The following is a 20,517-nucleotide window of genomic DNA, read 5'->3' as shown; positions in this document are numbered from 1 at the left end:
AAAAATTTTTTTTGAATATCTCAAAATTGTTAAAATTAGAATTCACTATTCTTGACCTGCTAGATAAGCTATTTAATATAAATAATTCAGTATAAATGACTTCCATTTCTGATGTAAGTATGAAATGGGCTTTATCTTTCTCAGCAATTCATGAAAATATCTCATCCAAGACCATCTGAGGCTCTTGTTTTCTGCTGTGTGTTTTGATAGTAGATACATTTTTCACATAATTTGATAATATTATTGATTATAGGAGGATGAAATTCAGGACTTAAAGTCCAAGGTGAAAAATTTGGAAGAAGACTGTGTGCGACAACAGCGAACAGTTACATCCCAGCAATCCCAAATAGAAAAATATAAGAATCTTTTTGAAGAAGCAAATAAAAAATGTGATGAATTACAGCAACAGCTATCATCAGTAGAACGGGTAAACATTTTGCCTCATCTTCTGAACCAATCCCCAGAACACACTGAAACTCTTAGAACTACACTCTTGTTAGCAGTTCATTTATTAATACTTACTGAAAACATCCCCCTTAAACAGAATATTGGACAACTTTTTGAGGTACATATACAGTATTTCATCTTCTCGTAAAGTATGCAGCTCAGTCGGTGGCTTTTAGTATGTTCATGAGTTCATGTAGCTATGAACTCATGTAGAACATATTCACAGCTTCCAAAAGATGTCTCTTACCCCTTAGTCCTCACACCCCACATCTCCCATCCATACCAGCCCTGTGTTACTACTGTATTTTTTTGTCTCAGTAGATCTGTCTGTTCTGAAAATTTTCTTCTACGTAGTTTATTCTACTAATAAATAGTATTATTCTAAATAATATACAGTCACTGTGATTGATTTCTCTTATTGAACATAATGGTTTGGTTTGGTTTTTATTGTTCATCCATATTACAACACTAATTGCTATATTCTTCTTTAACTGTGGAGTATACTCTATTTTGTATAACACATTTTGTAATTTATTGTTTATTTATGTATTTGTTTATCTTGCAATGTTGAGGTTGAAGCCAGTGCCTTTCGCAGGGACAGTTGCCATCTGTTCTCTAACGCAGTTGACTCACTTCACTTCCTGCCAGCAGCTTGAGGGTCCAGTCTCTCTACACCTTCACCTGCCAGTCTTAAGTTATCCTTTAGTTAGGGCATCCTGTTGGCATGAATATATACACACACTTGTACACATACAATAAGAATATTTAATAAAAATCATCTTTATTGGCTGGGTGTGATAACCTATGCTTTTAATCCCAGCACTTGGGATTCAGAGGCAGGTATTGACCTTGCGTGTGTTATGTGCTCCTTGTGATCTGTGTACACATGACAAGACCAGGCTCTAAGGCTCTTCATGCTCCCTCTGCAATCCCCGTGTTAGATGCTTGGTTATTGTATCTAATCTTTTGAAATTCGACTTTGCTTCTTCTTCTTCTTCTTCTTCTTCTTCTTTTTTTTTTTTTGGCATACACATGGCATACAAAAAGTTTTCCAAAGGCAGAAGTTTCATTCTGCTTGGAATGACACCTTTTGCCTAACCCAAAGCTATGAGAAATTTTCTTTTAAGTATTTTACATAGTCTGTATAGATCAGCATCATATAAGCCATATACATGTGATCTATTTCAAGTTAAGTTTATGTGTAGTATGAAATAAATGTCCATTTTTTTTTATGAAGGTAATAACATTGTGGGAAATACTTATCCCCATTTCATTACCATGTCATTGACTGTCATGCCCACTTCTAGTACAACTTTTAAAACAAGTGTAAAATTGAAACCTTGAGATTTTTTTTTCCATAAAATTTGTCTGACAATAGGTGAGTTTTTTGGGGGAACAGGAGTGGTTTTATGTGTTTTTAGGAAGCAGTGTGTCTTTTCTGCATGCTATAAAAGTTATGAGGACATAGTGTTGGGCTTGATGGTTTAACCTTTCAGCCCTTGGATAAAAGCATCTGGGTGACAGAGACAGATGGATCTCTGTGAGTTCGAGGCCAGCCTGGTCTACATAGTGAGACTCTGATTCCGCCCCCTCCCCCCCCCCCAAAAAAAGAAGAGTTATCAGTATATGATTGAAAACAAATGTTTTCAAAGTTTTTGCCCAGGTTTTCTTTTTGTTTAGTGAGTTTACTCACATGCCATTTGTTCCTTTGCTGATCTTCCTCCTCGCTGTCCTTTTCAGATTTCTGAGAGGAAAGTTACAGTCACCAGCAAACTGAAGGGCAAAGGTCTCGTTGGAGGCTGCTGGGAGGCAGCTCTGCAATGGGAGCAGTGAGAGAGCCAACAGGTTTCTAGCATAGCTGCCTCCCACAGAGCCGTGCGGAAGGCTGTGCAGCAGATGGCAGCCAGGCGCAGCTTGATTTGTTTAGAGACCTACATAAGGAGCAGCATGTGTTTTGTTTTGTTTTTCCCTTTAATTACTCAAAGCCACAGAGATGAGTTTCCAAGATGATGAGATATAGCCAAGGAAGAAATATTTATAAAGACAAGTGTCACATTAAAGTGAGCCCTATCTCTACGTGATTACTGGGTTTACTGAGTGCTCTTTGGAGGCTCTGGGCCAGCCTGGCCATGTGTTGTATGGGATACAATAGAGGTGTCAATTTTACAAGACAAGCCTGAGTCATTTTTAATATTTAATTATTTATGTGCATGTGTATGCCTGAATGCTCATATGTACACCATGTGCATATGGTGTCCAAGGCCAGAATAGGGAATCAGATTCCTGAAACTAGAGTTACAGGCCATTGCAAGCTGCTTAGTATGAGTGTTGGCCGCAAATGCTCTTAATCTCCAAGCAATCTCTAAAGCTTTATGAAGATGCAACTAGTGCCTTTTCCACGCCACTGTGATGCTGGGACTACAGAAATGAAAACCGTTGATAACTTTAAAAGTTTGCACTGCAGTGGGAGAAGCAAGCAAGGAAATGGTTTCAGCACCTTCAGCAGATGCTGTGCTAACCCTTTATCAGGGTGCTCGAGAAGCCCTGAAGAAAAGGCAACAAGGGGATGGGAGGCAGAGAAGTCCATGTCTACCAGGGAGAGATACAAGCAGTGCTGTGGAAGCCCCTGATAGACTGTGTGTGGCAGGGGAGGGAGCTGGTTACCGCCGGGTTTAGTCTGTGAGGTGAGTTATTGTTTCTTCAGACTTTAACCGTCCACTTGCAGCAGCATCTTAGAATATTTGCACAAATACAAGGTTCCCATACTTTGCAAAATATGCTGTTTCTGCCCAGGTTAGAGAATTCCCAGTGTGGCTAATGTACAGCCTTCCATTTATCTATTGTTTCTTCAAGCAATAGACTTTGTTTTTCCATAAGAGCACTATCCATGGGCAAATGATCTCTTACATTATCTTTTGGAGGGTTTGCAGAAGGCCTTGAGTGAACTAGATGTGGAGGTGCATGCCTAGAATCCCAGTGCTCAGGAGGCAGACACAAAAGGCTTGAGAGTTTTAGCCGCTCCTGGGCTACACTGCAAGATCTTGTCTCTAGAAAAATTAAGTTTTAAAAGTTGTGCTCCTAAAAATAGATATGGAGGATAATTATACATTGTTTTGAGTCACTAGGAGGGGGCAGAAAATACTAAACAAAAAGAGCCATATTCACTGGGGCTAGAGAGATTGCTCAGTGGTTAAGAGCACCGGCTGCTGTTCCAGAGGACCCAGGTTCAATTCCCAGCAGTCACATAGCAGCTCATAACCAGCTTCAGGAGATCCGATGCCTTCTTCTGGGCTCTGCAGGTATCAGTCATACAAGTGGTGCAGAGACATAATGCGTGCAGATAAAACACCCATCCCCCACAAAAACAAAAGGATTATAAAAAAAACATAATACCTTTTTCTGATACCCATTTTGGGTAAAAATCCCCTGAGATCTCTTGATACTTGGACTGCAGTCCTGTGTGAATGAAAGCAAGAAAGATGGAAATGAAACAATATAGGATATAAAAGGGAACTGGTGGTATTTCAATACTCCATTTTTTTTTTAACTACATAGGAATTAGAAAATAAAAGAAGATTACAAAAACAGGCTGCATCAAGTCAGAGTGCCACGGAGGTCCGCCTGAATCGAGCTCTCGAAGAAGCAGAAAAGTATAAAGTGGAGCTGAGTAAACTCAGGCAAGCAAACAAGGTATGGAAAGCCACAGTTTCAGGAGTGCTCACCGTTGGGAGTGCTCACCTCAGGAGTGCTCACCGTTGGGAGTGCTCACCTCAGGAGTGCTCACTGTTGGGAGTTCTCACCTCAGGAGTGCTCATTGTTGGGAGTGTTCACCGTTGGTAGTGCTCACCACAGGAGTGCTCACTGTTGGGAGTGCTCACCATTGGGAGTGCTCACCTCAGGAGTGCTCACCGTTGGGAGTGCTCACCGTTGGGAGTGCTCACCTCGGGAGTGCTCACCATTGGGAGTGCTCACCTCGGGAGTGCTCACCTTGGGAGTGCTCACTGTTAGGAGTGCTCACCTCAGGAGTGCTCACTGTTGGGAGTGCTCACCTCAGGAGTGCTCACTGTTGGGAGTGCTCACCTCAGGAGTACTCACTGTTGGGAGTGCTCACCCTCTGGAAGCAGTGGAAACCATTGTTTGTTTATTCATTGCAGGGATTGGAGGTGTGTGGGGAGGGAGGTACATGGGGTGGGCTGGGGCACTCATACCGTGGTACTCCTGTGGAGTTCAAAGGACAGCTTCGTGGAGTTGGTTCTCTCCTTTCACCTTTGTGCAGCTGAGGGATCAAATTTAGGTGGCAAAGCTTACATGTTTTGTATGTTTACATGTTTACATGTGAGTAGAGCTCACAGAGCCATCTCAGCCCAGAAAACACGACTTTTGAAATTAAAATTCCTCATGAATGTTCATTTTAATAGTAGGACATTTCCACTCGTCAAGACTTAGCTGTTGTAATTGGGTGACTGCACAACTTTGGGGGGCTTATTCCTTTCTTCATATCTTTAGAGTGGCCCATGTTCAATGCTAGATTCTTTCTGAACTCCTGGAGAAGCCATGGGTAAAGAAAGCATCTTTCGTATCTCGCCTGCTTCCTTCTCTGAAGCTCAGGTTTCTGCCGTGCATAGGGAGGGGCTGTACTGTGGGGCCACAGTTCTGAGCATTGAGCACAAGGAGGCTTTGTTAAATTCAGACCCCTGGGCCCTAGCCTTGGAGCATCTCCTTGGAAGGTTAGGGTGAGGCTGGAAAATGGCACTTTGAATTTTGGTGGTAACTGGTACAGGCGTGTAAAGACCACCCTCAGTCCTCCAGTGTCGGCAGAGTACTCAGTCAGGGCCTTGATCTCAGTTGAGTGGAGGTGAATACTGACGTGAGGGCCTTTTGTATGTTCTATAAAATGAGCTCTGCACCAACCTGATGGAATTGCTTCCTTATGACAGTTAGTACAATGACCCACCTCATTTCATAACTGATAGTACATTCTGAATTTTCTCAGTAACACTGGCTAGAAACAGAGACCTTGACTAGTCTTCTGACAGGAGTAGCAGGAGCCAACGCACGACACCTTAACTAGAGTGTTTCAGTGAGTCCACCTGAGGCCCCTCATGCTGTGTGACCTCTTGTTCCATGTTAAAAGGCCATCTGAGATGATCTAATGGAGATGAGTCACCCTCACATACCAACACTCTGCACGCTGTTCAGACAAGAAAGAAAAGGAGGGTGCGTCCACGAGGCAGAGTGCTCTGGAGGGTCCATGGTGTTCTGAGCAGGTAGCCAGACCAAGGCATTTGTCTTCTAAATGTAATCTAAAGGTTATACTGGAATAATCCATAGCAGTTAGGTGCCAAGAGGGAAGATTATGAACAGAAGGAATAGTGTGTAGAAATGGCTGTGTGGCAAGAAAGAAGAGGAAGGCCATCATAGATGTGAAGGTAGCAGTAGGAAACAAGCCATGAACTTTAAAGAGGACAGAAATCATTCATCTGGCTCACTGGACCTCGCCTGAGGCTTCTGGAACTCATTCACAGAGCAGTGCAGATCAACTGTAGTTACACGGTAGAGAGGGAACTGTTGTAGAGGGCAAAAATGAATGCAGGAAGGCTGGTTAACCAGAGTCCAGGCAAAGTGAGAAGACAGTGTAGGCTGGGCTGACTGATGGTAGCAAAAATGGAAATGAGTTGAGTATCAAAAATTGCATTTAAGAGAGAAAATCACAAGGACCAGATATGGGCTTTGCAAGAGAGAAGCCTGAGGTATTGTTTTTTTTAAAAAAAGATTTATTTTTAATTAAGTGCATATGTGTATGTCTGTGGGTAGGGGTTACATGCACATGAGTTCAGGTGGCTGAAGTAGGTCCTAGAGCTGGAGTTAACTACAGGCTGTCATGAGTTTCCTGATGAAGGTGCTGGGAACTGAACTCGGGTCCTTTGCAAGAGCAGTTTGTGCAGTCTTAGCTACTTATCCACCTTACCGGCTCAGGATTGTTTGTTTGTTTATTTAACGAGGTGCTGCCATTACTAAAATAAGGAAGTCTTGAATAGTTTTAGGGAAGGACAGTTGTGGTACATGCCAATAGGCAAATGGTGAAATGAGCAGGAGGATTGCAAATTTGAGAACTGGGGAAGAAAACTTATGAATTATTTTAAGACATGGCAATATTAAAGTTATGCTGAGGAATCTGAGATGGGCGATCATGCTTTAAGAGTCTGCAGGAGCAGCAGATGAGTGAGAGGCACAGGTGTGGCATAAAGTGGCCACTGTGGTTGAGTATCGCTGAGGTGTGGTACTGAGAGAACTGAGCATGTACAGCAAGTCAACAGCAAAGCATCACCTTAGACATGCTTGTGTAGTGTGGTTAGTGAGGAGGCCAAGATCTGTAAGGGATCAAAAGTGAGCGACATGAGAAACGAGTGAATGCATGTGTGTAATTCTTCCCAGGTACAGCAAAAGTAGACCTGGAGAGAAACACAAAGTTGACTTTGTTTGTTTAATGATGTAATTGAAACATGGTAAAATGTAGATTGTATATGTGTGGTTTGAGTCTTGGCTCTTACACATTTCCATGGCTCTGGCTTCAGTTCTCAAACAGAACATTCTCATTACCCAGAAAGATCCTGGTGACTTGTCTAGGTCCTTCCTAAAGGTCCCACTGTGCGGTCCTTCCTAAAGGTCCCCCTGTGCTGACTTGCTCTCCTGACCTAAACACAAGTGGACTCACTGGATGGACTCAGGACCGGAAGCTTGCCCTCAGTGAGGAGATGGGACTGACCCATGCCGGGAGGGTTTCTCGTCTATCCACCTGATTAATGAGTTATCAGTTACTCTTGTCAGAGAATCAGCTTTTGTTTTACTTCAGTCTGTTTTCTGCTTCCCTGACAGCTCCCTTTCACTTCTTCTTTCTTGTTTGGCTTTCAATTTGCTCTTTTGTCTCTAGCTGAAGTTGAACCTTAGAGCATTGAGTTTAAATTTTGTTTTTTAAAGCATTTAAAGCTACATTTTAAAATGATGCTCTACATATGTCTGACAATTTTTGGCCTGTTTTAAGTATATTTTTTCCTACTTTCAAGACATAACTACTGTATAATAAGTCTGTACATGCTTGGAGTAAAATGCGAGTTTTGACAATTACAGCTTGGGACAGACAGGAGTTGCCATGTCCAGGCAGCACAAAGTGATGTTTCACTAAGGCATTGCCATTAGCCTATAGTTTCAGATGTTTCACTATGGCATTGCCATTAGCCTATAGTTTCAGATGTTTCACTACGGCATTGCCATTAGCCTATAGTTTCAGATGTTTCACTACGGCATTGCCATTAACCTATAATTTCAGATGTTTCACTACGGCATTGCCATTAACCTATAATTTCAGATGTTTCACTACGGCATTGCCATTAACCTATAGTTTCAGACATACCATTGTTTACTCAGTCTCACCTTCCTACTGCTCCCCGCTCCTCCTCATTTACTGTTGCCCTTCCTCCCCTCAGGCAGCTTCCTCTTTGCTTCAATATCATACAAATGTATATGCAAACTTAGAGTCTCCGTGAGAGAAAATAGCAATATTGCCTGAGTCTGCTCTGTGTGACGACCTCCAGTTGCATCCATTTTCCTGCAGATGATGCGCTCTCATCCATCTGTACTGTTCCCATTGCCTTTGCCCACACTCATCTGCTGCGGAGTCTCTAGGACGGTTCCATAACCTGGCTATGTGACCCCATACTGCACTAAATGTGGATGTGTGAGTGTCATCCTGGCATGCCAACTTAGATCCCTTCAGATAGATACCCAGGTGTGGTACATGTGGGTCACATGGTACATATGTTTGTCTTTTCAGAAACCTTCATAATGCCTTCCCAGTTTCCATTCCCCTTGGCTAGTGAATAAGACCCCCTTCCACACGTCCTCACCAGCGCTGGCCTTGATCGTGTCTGTTCTCACTGGGGCAAGATGGAATCCCTGTGTAGTTTTCATAATAATATGATTTGAAATTTTGGTCTTTACGTTTTTTGCATTATTTATAGATTCTACATATTCCCCCCTTCAGATGTCAGATGGCTAGATCTGTAAGAAAAATTAAAGTTACATATTTTATGTATGCGTTTCTGAGTATATGTATACACTGTGTGTGTACAGGTTCCCATGGAGGTCAGAAAAGGGTGTCAGATATCTAGGACCTAGAGTTGCAGGTGGTTGTGAGTATGGATACTGCACATATGAATTCTGTACATACGAATTCTGTAAACTGAACCCAGATCCTGTGCATGAGATCTCAACCTTTGAGCTATCTCTCCAGCTCCATTTTCTATAGTTATTTAAAGTATATAAGTGATATCCAATCTGCTTTCTTTAATTTCCTTCATTCTCTATGTTGTGTTCAATTTCTTTTTTCAATTTTTTTCTTTTGCTAATTTTTCCACATGGACATGGAAACTGCTGCACTGAACTTCTCCTTCTGTCTAATGTAAGAATTTACCTGGGAATTTTACTGTATGAATTTTGTTGGTTACTTCCCACAAATTTGAATATTTTAAAATTTTTCATTATTTAAAACACTGATTTTCCTTCTATTTTTTCCTTGAACACATACATTATTTAGGAGTTTGCTACTCTATTTCCATAAATTAGGGTATCTGCCTTCCCGCCCCCAAATATCTTTCTTAGAGATATCAAGTTAATCCCATCATGGATAGATAATACATGGTCTTTATAGATTCGTGCAGGCTTGTTTTATGATTCATCATATGGCTTAAGTTGGTAAATGTTAGTTCCATGTGCCTTCTACCTTTGTTGGATGGAGTAGTCCTCAAATGTCAGCCATGTAAAGTTGCATGACAGTTGCTCATGTGTTTGGCATCTTCACATATTTTCTGTGTATTTACATGAGTAAAAGAGGAATGTAAAGGAAACTGTGGCTTTGTTAGTTTCCTCTTCAGCCTTATCTGCATCTGCATCCTGTTTGTCAAAGCTGTTACTAGAGAGGACATTCAGCATTGGGTATCTTCTTGGTGAACTGGCCACTTTGAAAATAACTGTTTTTCTCCCCAGATGTAGCCTGTGTGCTGATAGAGCCTTGGTACTAAAGCAGCTCGAGCTCTACTCAATTAATGTTACCTCTGCCATGTCTTCTGTCCTTTTCCCTAGTCACTGCCTTATGACTTGTAGATAACATAGCTGACTTAGCTCTCTTATTATGTCTTATGGATGGCCTGTCTGTTATCAACCACAGAATTCCTTTTACTGGCTCATTTGCTGCCATGGACTGGGTTGCTTCGGGGACCCCTTGTTCTGCGGGGGTGATAAAAGTTCTGGCCTGGTGGGTAAAGAATTCGGCAAGTGACAAACAGAAATGACACAAGGGAGTGTGGTATCTGAGTGCAATTTATACAAGGTGAAAATAAGGCTTAAATAGTATACAGAGAATGGGGCAAACGACAGAACTCACGTAGGCAGGAGATGGCTACATCAAAGTCAGTGAGAACAAGCAGCCAGGTGCAAGGCGGAGGAGCAGTGGTGTCCTTCTTAGGCTATTTTGGTAGCCCCAAGATAAATTTTCTGAGTCTGTCTAAGGCAAGTAGTTGAAGGTCATATGCTAGCATTCCTTGGCTGTAACATAGATAATTAGTGACGGGAGCCCTAAAACTTCTCTCTGGTAGTAAAACAATTCTGCATTGTGTGGGACTGCTCTGATAAGAAGTGCCTGACTGCTAGCTCTAACTCTTGAGACACCCTGTCTGGTAAGACAGCTTCTTTTTAAAAATTCCAAGCTAATTACAGCTAGGAAATCAATTAAGATTATTGGAACACTGTGGAGGCCAGGAAATAATGTTTAATTTCAGTTTAGCTAATAATGAAATATTTCTTAGGGCACCTTAATGCCTGAATAAAGAAAGCACGCAGATCTCTCCATAGACTTTAGCAGATACCAATCTGGAACACATCTGAGCTAGGAGATGTCAGTGATTGACTACCTCAGGAGACTGGCTGGAGCATACACCTCAGGTCTATGTTCAGGTTTTTAGGCCTGTCATACAGACACAACTGAAGTAGACGAGTTCTGTGTGACAATTTGCACTTTTTTTATGCACGTCAGTATTTATTACAAATCTTTAACTTACCACTATCTATATTCAGATAACAGAATTTCACAGATAACCTACAAACCTTTCAGCAGCTATCATACCCTCTTCGTTATTGCATTATTTTTTATTATGGTTAACTACACATAAAATTTACACTCTTTTTACACTCTCTGCACTTCACATCATGGAAAAATGGAAACTCAGTAGCCCCACACTCCCAGACTCCTGCAGCCACCATTCAATTTCTGCTCCTGTGAATCTGACTTTTGTATGTGCCTCACTGCTGAGTAGAATCACATAGTTTTCTTTTTTTCATAGTTTTTTTTTTGATTAGCCTTTTTTTTTTTAACTTAAAGCAGTGTTCTCGGGGTTGGTCTGTCTTTTCAAATTTAACTTCTTTTGAAGGCTCAATAAAAATCCATCATATTTAGATCTGCTCTTTGTTTTTCATCTCTTGATGGGCAGTTGGGTTGTTATCTGAAGTAGAACTGCAGAATCAGAGGTGAGGTTCATTTAGTTTCAATAGCAGCTGTGTCGTTTCACATTTCCACTTGCAGAAATGACCAAGTGTTCCCATATCATCAACATGAGTTACGTTTTTATTGATACCAGTTATCCTAATGGGTTTTGATTGCTTCATTGAGGTTTTAATCCCCTCATCTTTAATTATAAGTAATGTGTTCAGCATCTTATATTTAGTAACTGTTTCTTTGTTTTTAAAGAAACATCTGGTCAAGTTCTTTATTAATTTTTATATTTTATTATATATTCTAGGCATTAAGCCTGTGTATATATGGCTTGCAAATATCTTCTCACATTCTGCAGACTGCCTTTTCACTGTTTGTTGTGTCCTCTGGCCTTTGTGTGATGCAGTCCGATTTATTTTCCTTTGGTGTCATCCAAGAAATCCAGTGTCATTAAGAGTTTTATACCTTCAGCCTTTTTTGCTCAAAGTCTTTATTCCATTCCGTGTGCGCGCGCACACACGCGTGCACACACGCACACACATACACGCACACACACATACACACACACACACGCATGCACATCTGGAGGATATGCTGTTTTTGCAGAGGACTCAGGTTCAGTTTCCAGTAACTTATAGCTAGCTATAACTCAAGTTCCAGGGGTCTGACGCTTTCTTCTGATCTGTTGTCACCAAACATGTTTGCAGTGCACAGACTCCATGAAGACAAAACATTCAAATATATGAATAACACTAAAAAATACAAATAAACAAACACAAGAAAATTAGATACAGGTAAATGGCAAGGACCTCTCAGAAACCCTCATACACAACTTTTACACAGGTGTCAAGCAAACAGAGAAAGATAATCTCTTGAAAAATGGTGCTAAGAAACCCTGCAACCTGTGTGTGTATGTGTTTATTGCCAATGACACACTGTTCTAATTATTCTTAATACATAAATATTTGATTTTTTTTTGAGCTGTCCAATATTAGTCTGTAAAAGGAACCCTTTTGTTTGTTGCTTTTGTAGCCTACGGCTTTGCTGAATCCATTTCTTGGTTATCATGATTTTCTTAGAAATCCTTAGGGCTTTCCACAGCTGCAGTCTTGTCGTCTATGAGGAATCGTCTTCCTTTCCAGGGTGGGTGTCATTTGTTCTGTCCCAGTTGCTTGGGCAATGTCTTCCAGTGCTACGGTCAACAGAAGTGACGGAAGCTGTGGCCTTTACCTCGATCCTGACCAACAGTGAAAGCTTTCAGTGCTCACCACCTAAGGGTGTGAGCTGAGGACTTTTTGTGTGTGGCCTGTATTATCTGGGGAAAGTTTCCTTCTATTTAATACTTTTTTTCATGAAAAACTAATTGGCTCCTTTTTTAGTATCTTTAGGAGATAATCATGTGGTTTTTCTCTTTATCCTGTGAGTGTGGAATATTAGCATATTAACACTGAATTTTTGTGTTGAACCATCATTTGTCCTGGCAGTAGATCTCACTTGGTCTTCGTCTGTCATTCTCTTAATGTACTATTGAGTTTGCTTCCCATCAGATTTTATTAGTGGTACGGATCAGAGGTTTTCTTGTAACGTCTTCATTACAAGTTTGACTTTGGTTTATGAGTAATGTTTCCCTGAGAATTATGAGATGATTACATTATTTCTCACTTTCCTTTCTCCTCTTGAAACCCTCCCATACACCCCTCCTTGATCTCTTTCAATTTCGTGGTCTCTCTTCATTCATTGCACTCACATACATACGTACATAAGTAGGTGTCCCTAACCCTTCTTAGTCTGTTTACTGTTACATACATACCTACATATATACATACGTACATACGTACATACGTACATACGTAGGCATTCTTAACCCTTCTTAGTCTGTATACTGTTACATACATACCTACATATATACATACGTACATACATACATATGTAGGCATTCCTAACCCTTCTTAGTCTGTATACTGTTACATACATACATACGTACATACGTACATATGTAGGCATTCCTAACCCTTCTTAGTCTGTATACTGTTATTTGTAGCTATGTTTTGAGGACCAGACTGGCTGTTTGATATTGGATAACTAATTGCTATAAAAATATTTTTAATTAAAAAAAACTTTTCTCTACTGTCATTTAGCTTCGAGAATCTTTTTTTCCTAACAAAATACTAATAAAGAAGTATTCTGTCATTTTTAGTTTTGGGTACTTGTGAGTGAATGGTGTCAAGTATTTAAGGATATGGTAGAACTCTCTAGTCAAGCCTTCTGGTCCTCTTCTTTTTTGAGAGTTTCATTAGTGATCCAAACTTCTAAATCTCTGAAATCTCTATTAAGTTTTGGTGCATTGAGATTATATGAATTAATTTCATCTAGGTCACATAACATTATAATCATACAATGCTTTTTATTTCTGTGAAACTAGCTGAAACGGCCACTCTGTGATTCCTGGTTTTACGTACTTCGGTCCTCCTTTTTAACCAGTGCCCCTAAAGGTTTGTTGATAGTCACAGAGCAAACTTTTTAATTCCTGTTTTTTTTTTTCTTTTGTTTTTTCGAGACAGGGTTTCTCTGTGTAACCCTCACTGTCCTGGAACTCAATCTATAGACCAGGCTGGCCTCTTAATTCCTGTTTCTTTGACCTATCAATTCACTTATATTTGCTCTCAAATTTACCATTTCTATCCCCGCCAGCTTCCGGTTGTCTCTTTGCTTTTAGGAAAGGTTGAGTTTGTTTGAGATCATTTGATCTTCACGGTGTCACGGTGTGAGCATCCCACCTATGAGTGTCATAGTCTTTCCTGTAGATGCTGGTGCTTGAAGTGATTTTCTAATATTGTTTGAAAATTGGTAGTTTGAGTTTTTGGCCCTTGAATGTCCCCAAAAGCTTACATTGAAGGCTTGCTTGATCCCTATGTCTGCATTACTGGGTGGTGGTAAAAGTTCTAGGAGATGAGTCCTGGTGGAAAGACATTAGGTCATTGAGGGGTGTGGCCTTGAAGGAATCTTGGGAACTGAGCCCTTTTCTCTCCTTTGCTTCCTAGCTTCTTTATAAAGTGCAGTGTCCTCTGCTGTGTGCTGTCACCTTGACGGACTGGGCTCCTCAGCCCTGAGGCATTTGGGCCCAGGGAACCTGGATGGAGACTGCTGAAGCTAAGCAAAGCCAGCCTCCCTCAAGTTGTTTTGGACATTGTGCTACAGGCCAGAAAGCTGACTCAGTATGTGCTTGGTTTACACATATTTAATTTCTAGCTTCAATTTATGGTTACAGAAGACACTGCATAATTTCAGTCTTCTTAAACTTGTTAAAAATTATGAGCATGATTTGTTATGGAAATGACCTAGTTGCATTTGAGAAAACTATATTCCCTTATTGGCGGGAAGAATATCTTACCGAGTTCCAACTTAGCTGCAGTCCCCTGTTCCCTTATTGATCTGTCTGGTGACTGTGCATGATTGAAAGTAAGATAATGGGGACTGGAGAAATGGCTCAATGGTTAAGAGTACTTACTGCTCTTCCAGAGGTCCTGAGTTCAATTCCCAGCAACCACATGGTGGCTCACAACCATCCGTAGTGAGATGTGACGCCCTCTTCTGGTGTATCTAAAGACAGCTACAGCGTACTTAGATATAATAATAAATAAATCTTTGGGCCAGAGCAGGTAGGGCCAACCTGAGGGAGCAGAGGTCCTGAATTCAATTCTCAGCAACCACATGATGGCTCACCCATCTGTACAGCTATGGTGTACACATATACATGAAATAAACAAAATCTTTAAAAAAAAAAAAGTAAGATAATGAAGTTTCTGCTTTTATCGCAGTGGTCTCCCTTTGAATCTGTTCATTTTTCCTTCTTAGGTTTAGGCATGCTGATGTTTGGTACACATGCAACTGTCACAGCTTGGAGAGCAGACCATTTGGCCATTATGTAATGTTCTTGCCTCTTCATAAATCTGACTGAGAAGCAACTGTACAGACATCAGACAAATATAAACGGATTTCTTTTGGCTACTATTTCTGTGGATTATCTCCTTCCATCCACCGCACATGTCTTTAGAGCTAACCTGCTCACCTATGGACAGAATATACTTGGGTCCTGTTCTGTTTTATTCCATCTTTTCCAACTTGGGCATTCTTAGTTGTCTGACTCTGTAGTAAGTGCTGACAAGGACAGGCTTTTTATGACATTTCTTGTCCTCTGTCATTTTTACCTCACAGCCTTTAACTAGCTTTTGTTCCCCTCTCATTTAGGCCTCTCTTGTCATTGGTGTACTTTATGGCTACCTGTGAAGTTAAAGGAAGCTAATTTTTTATTTATTTACATGTCAAATGTTATCCCCTTTCCCAGTTTCCCCTATCCCATCTCTTACCCTGCTTCTATGAGGGTACTCCCCCCCACTTACTCCTGCCTCACCACCCTAGCATTCCTCTACACTAGGACATCAAGTCTTCACAGGACCAAGGGCCTCCCCTCCTACTGATGGCAGATAAGGCCCCTTCAGCTCTAAAGGAAGCTATTTAAGTGGCAAATTAAACCTCACCATTTGGAAACCACACTGACAGTTCTGCCTTCTGTCATGCAGTCTTTACTCAGATGACGTAAGCTCACCCATCTGTGGTCCCATGGAGTTGCTCTCTAATTGAGCGTAGCTTCTGTCTGATAAGTTACTCTCTTGCTGCCTCTTTGGTTTCTAGAATCACAAAGTGGCTCTGTCTGTGCTTGCTTTTTCAGTGCCATATGGCTATTCATATGCATTACGGTGTTTCTGAATGCCTTCATTTTCTCCTTTTTAAGAAGTGTATGTGGAATCTTAGCTCCTTCTGGTGTCTTCCTCCTTTTGTGAAACCTTCTCTTCAGTACTGCAAGCACAGAACCTTCCTGCACCTAGCAACTTCTGCTGTCACATCTTTTCTGAGAGTTCAGCTTTGGTGTCCTTGTCACTGCTGTGGATGAGTTCTCTGATCAGCTCTTTAGAATATGTCTTTCACAGGCTTCTGGGACTCTCACCCTGGACATGGTTCTTCTGTCTGCCAGTGGTTTAAAGAAAACATGTGGGTAAAGTTTGAGGCTCGCTCTTGGATTTCCATCTTGGAAGTCTGCAGTCTCATCAGCCCTGTTCTCTGTCTTGAGCCCAGCAGGACCACTGTAAACCTGTACATTGGAAAGTCCGCTCAGGAGTGATAGTGTAATATGTAGCTCTGACCTCAAAGGATCATACCATGTGCAGATTCTGCTACTGAAAATTCTTATGTTCTGTCAAGTTTAGATTTTTAGATTTTTTTTTTTTTTAGAATTGAAAGTTAATTTTAAAAATACATTTTGAAAATTATTTTAAAGAGGGAGCTGACTGCAATTAAATTATTTAGTTAATTAAAGAACAATCTAATATTTCAACTAATTTTTTTTTTGCTTTCATAGGATATTACAAATGAAGACCATCAAAAAATTGAAGTGTTGAAATTAGAAAACAAGAAACTAGAAAGACAAAAAGGAGAATTAATGATAGGCTTCAAGAAGCAGTTGAAATTAATTGACATTTTGAAAAGGCAGAAGGTGAGTCTAATAATAGAAGCTATATATCAGATATGCTACACACAAACCTTTTTACCAAAAAGTTTGTTTTTACTTTATTTATAATCTTACACATAAAATTGTATCTGAATATACACTGTATATATGTTAAGTCATAAGTGTGTAATACATAGTGAGGTTCACTGGTTTAAATACACGCACACACGCAGATATATATGTATATATAATCTCTCCCAACTACAGAAAGTACCATACATGAGAAATTTTAGTGGATTACTTTCCTCTTCAAACTTTGAGCAGTAATTCCAGAACACATTGCATTTTTCTTGAAACATGAAAAAAAGACAATGCACAGCCCTCTCTCTTGTTACAAAGATCAGGTATAATCATACTGAATTGTTAACAGTAGCTTGGTCTTCATTGTAGTATCCATTTAATGTTACACTTGCATGATTAGAATATATAATCCAACAATAGGGCTTATTTTTGGTAGCATATTAATACAAACATACATTTCCTTTTGTCGTGTGTCCTTCTCTAAATCAGACTATATATATATTTTTTAAAACAGATGCATATTGAAGCTGCCAAGATGCTGTCTTTCAGTGAGGAGGAGTTTATGAAGGCTCTTGAGTGGGGCAGCTCATGAGTGAGCACTTTCAATTAGTTAGTATACATGTGTTAGTTTATTTAATATCAAATTGTAATCTTCTTACTGTTCATGAGTGATGAAAACATTTGTGAAATAAAAGGTTTAGATAATGACCTGTTGAAATAAACAGAATGTTTGGGAAGATGTTGTAAGACAAAGTCAGGCTGCAACTCTGACCTGACTTCCTTTTTCATTAATAGTTGTGAAATAAAGAAGCAAGACTTTGACTTTTAATTCCTTTTTATGACTTACTAGACCTGGGCAAGGACAGAGAAGATGGCAGGGCAAAATTCCAGAGATTCCCACCTATAGCTACTATGTCTGTCTGAAGGCCTGCATGTTACACATGGCTGCTACATCCAACAGCAGTGATGCAGGCTGGACCAGAGTCTGTCATGCAGGGGCCATGTGTGTGCTCTCTTTTTCAGTGATTGTGCACACAGAGATATTCTGAAAAGAGGGCTAGGGAATACCTAGGTAAGAAGTGACAGCACCTAGTTATAGCAAAAGAAAAGTGTTGTTGAGGAGGGTGAGGGCAGTTTTACACTTCCTCTAGCACAGCACAGAAAGACAGGGGAAAGATACTTCATTGGTCCCTAGCACTGGGCTCATTACAGTAGAACCCAGCAGACTCTTGGTCTAACTCTAGACCAGTAAATATGCTAAACAGGAACCCATGGTTCTTGCAAGATAGACTGAAGTTCCAGCACACATCACTTCTGCCCAGTTGCCTGGCATTTTATCTGAGCTTATGACCCTCCATAGGTGGCAGGCCTTGGTCGACTGTGGGCTTCTGGTGCCTGCACTCCTGTACCTGTCAGCTCTATCCCATACAAGTGTAGAAGACCATGATATTATCATCCTCTCTGAACTAGTTGTGATGACCCTGGGCTTAAGGCACCCTGTAGTGCTTCAGTGAACTCAGATCTAGACTTAAAAGATGTTCTGAGAAGAGTAGCTGGACATTCTAGACTGAACTAAGTGCCTACATTCCCAATGCAGGGACAGCAATGCCTGCCCACAAGGATTAAAGCTGTTGGGGACATTGCCAAGTAAACTAAGGTGCCACTGACTGACCCCCAAGGAGAAGAATGTATACAGACCGAGCTTTGACTTTTTATTTTAAAATGACAATTCAGTGATCAGTGAGAAAAATGAAAATGCAGTAGTGTGTCAGGTATTAACAGGAGGATCTGTCAACCTGGAGACAGGCAATATAGACTCACGAGAGAAAAGAGGAGTACAGCTTCACAAGTAAACACAGGAGAAGTCGGCACATAAGAGGAACAGGAGAAAAAAGATGAAAGACTAAAGAAACAACACTTTCTCAACTGGAACATAAAATATTCAGGTACAGGAAGATCAGTGGCTTCTAATGATTTAATCTAAGTAACATTACCCCATGGCATCGTATCAGCCTGTCAAAGATAGACAAAACATCCTAAAAGCATGAAGAAAAAATGAGATGGGATTCCATTTGAAGGAGCTGGACACCTGGCAGCTCATCTCTCTCAGACAGTAACAAGGTAGAATGATCTAGTCAAAGTTCTGAAGGATAAAACCTGTCAAGAATAATGTACCCCAGCTGGAGAGATGGCTCAGCGGTTAAGAACACTGACTGCTCTTCTAAAGGTCCTGAGTTCAAATCCCAGCAACTACATGGTAACTCACAACCATCTGTAATGAGATCTGATGCCCTTTTCTGGTGTGTCTGAAGACAGCTACAGTGTACTTACATATAATAAATAAATAAATCTTTAAAAAAAAAAAAAAGAATGTACCCAGCTCAGCCATCCTACAGAGATAGTTGGGTAACATTTTCTCAAATTGGCCAATATGAGTTCATCATGTGCCTTACAAGAAACACTGAGAGGGGTTCTTTAAACTGAAAGAAAAGGATGCTAATAAGAAACATGAAGTCAGAGTATTCTGACACTGAGGGAGGCATGAAAGTCATTCCATCTTTAATAAGTTGGAAGTGTTAAAACAAAAGTGGCAACATTTGTTCAAGGATATACAATATAAAAAATGTAATTGTGAACCTCAAAACAGAGCATAGAAGAAAAGTATAACTTGTAAGAGATACATGAGGTAAAAAGCAATGATTCAAACATACTATTTGAGAAGGACTCTCAACTTTGAAGAAAGACTGATGAAGGAAAGAATCAGCAAAGCGAGTAGAAAACAACGGTGGCGAAAGCATAGTGACTCAGTACTACCTTCAGTGTGAGCTGAAGTGGGGATTTCTGGTTTCAGTGGAGACTCGGTTGTGTCATGTGGTGTTTTTCTGGAAGCTGTCTTATGAGAGGATGTTTTGTTGAGGTCATACATGTGGTGTTTTTCTGGAAGCTGTTTGATGAAGGGGCATGTGAAGTCTTGCTGGAGCAGATGCGTGAGAGAACACGTGATGTCTGGAAAGGAAAGAAGTACAACCCAGCAGAAGGTGGATGATGCTCTTGCATTGGTTCGCCTTGCTTTCTTCCTGATCTTTGCTTGTCATGATTTTGTAGAGAGAAATACACCAAAGAACTTCTGGCTGCTTCTTGCCACTTCTGTGAATTCGTGCCATTTGGTGGAGCCTTGCATTTTTTTCTGGGTTGAGTTGCTCCTGCTGATTGATGTTTGGTGTTTTGCTAGTGGACTGGACTGTGGACCATGGAGATTGGAATTGCCACAAAGAAGAACTACTTAACAGGCCCACATCCTTCTTGTCCTATTAACCATCTTCTTCCCCTACCTTTGGTCAGTAAGTTATAAAGGAGGTTGACACATTGAGAGAACCTTTATTAAAGTAGGGTTTGAAAAATAGAAGCCTACAGTGAGTGGATTGCATTCACCAGTTAAAGGCAGAGTAAACAAATCCCATCCATATGATGCTGCTAAGAGATTTACTTAACAGAGATTGAATGTGAAGAAATGGCAAAAGATATTCTATGAAAATGGAAACCAGGAGAAAATGGGTACTTAAAATAGACATTAAGTCAAAAGCTATAAAAACAGACAAGGAAAACCTTACATAATGGTAAAAGTTTTAAGTCATCAACAGCAACAGTGGTGAACATGCATCTACCACAGAGCTAAAATAATAAACATCTGTAAAAAGGAAGGACATACTGAGACATTACAGCAGTAGAGGACAGCTGTTACTTCATAGTCAATAACAGGTCAGATAGAAGAACTGAAGCACTGAACTCATCTGGGGCTCAGTTTGAAGAGTGCTTGCCTGGCATGCACAAAGCTCCTAGTTCAATCCCCCACACCTCATAATTTAGTTTGGTATGTGGGGAGCCGTGAATCTTGAGAGGCATTCGCCATGGCAAGATGGCGCCTACTTCCGCTGTTGAG

The 20,517-nt window shown here is 40.6% G+C and overlaps 1 protein-coding gene across 3 annotated transcripts in view; it reads left to right on the top strand.

Moving 5' to 3' along the window:
* The window catches only part of Tex9 (testis expressed 9), a 37,206-nt gene extending 19,807 nt beyond the window's left edge, over positions 1 to 17,399 (top strand). Inside the window, exons 9-12 of one of the 3 annotated variants that reach the window (XR_004111551.1) lie at positions 254 to 427; positions 4,003 to 4,137; positions 14,032 to 14,205; positions 16,407 to 16,532. Coding sequence is in view for 1 of the 3 variants with exons in the window: in XM_031344348.1 (XP_031200208.1) it covers positions 254 to 427; positions 4,003 to 4,137; positions 16,407 to 16,541; positions 17,092 to 17,169 (522 nt within the window). In the remaining 2 variants the exon portion in view is untranslated. Of the gene's footprint in view, positions 1 to 253; positions 428 to 4,002; positions 4,138 to 14,031; positions 14,206 to 14,845; positions 15,379 to 16,406; positions 16,542 to 17,091 lie in introns of those variants that run through there. The other 2 variants (XR_004111552.1, XM_031344348.1) reach the window with 2 other exon arrangements.
* The last annotated feature ends 3,118 nt before the right edge of the window (positions 17,400 to 20,517 follow it).

Source organism: Mastomys coucha, unplaced genomic scaffold (genome assembly GCF_008632895.1).
Source record: "Mastomys coucha isolate ucsf_1 unplaced genomic scaffold, UCSF_Mcou_1 pScaffold23, whole genome shotgun sequence".
Lineage (NCBI taxonomy): Eukaryota > Metazoa > Chordata > Mammalia > Rodentia > Muridae > Mastomys > Mastomys coucha.
The sequence above is the reverse complement of the archived record's forward strand: the minus strand, read 5'-3'. Positions and strand labels throughout refer to the sequence as shown.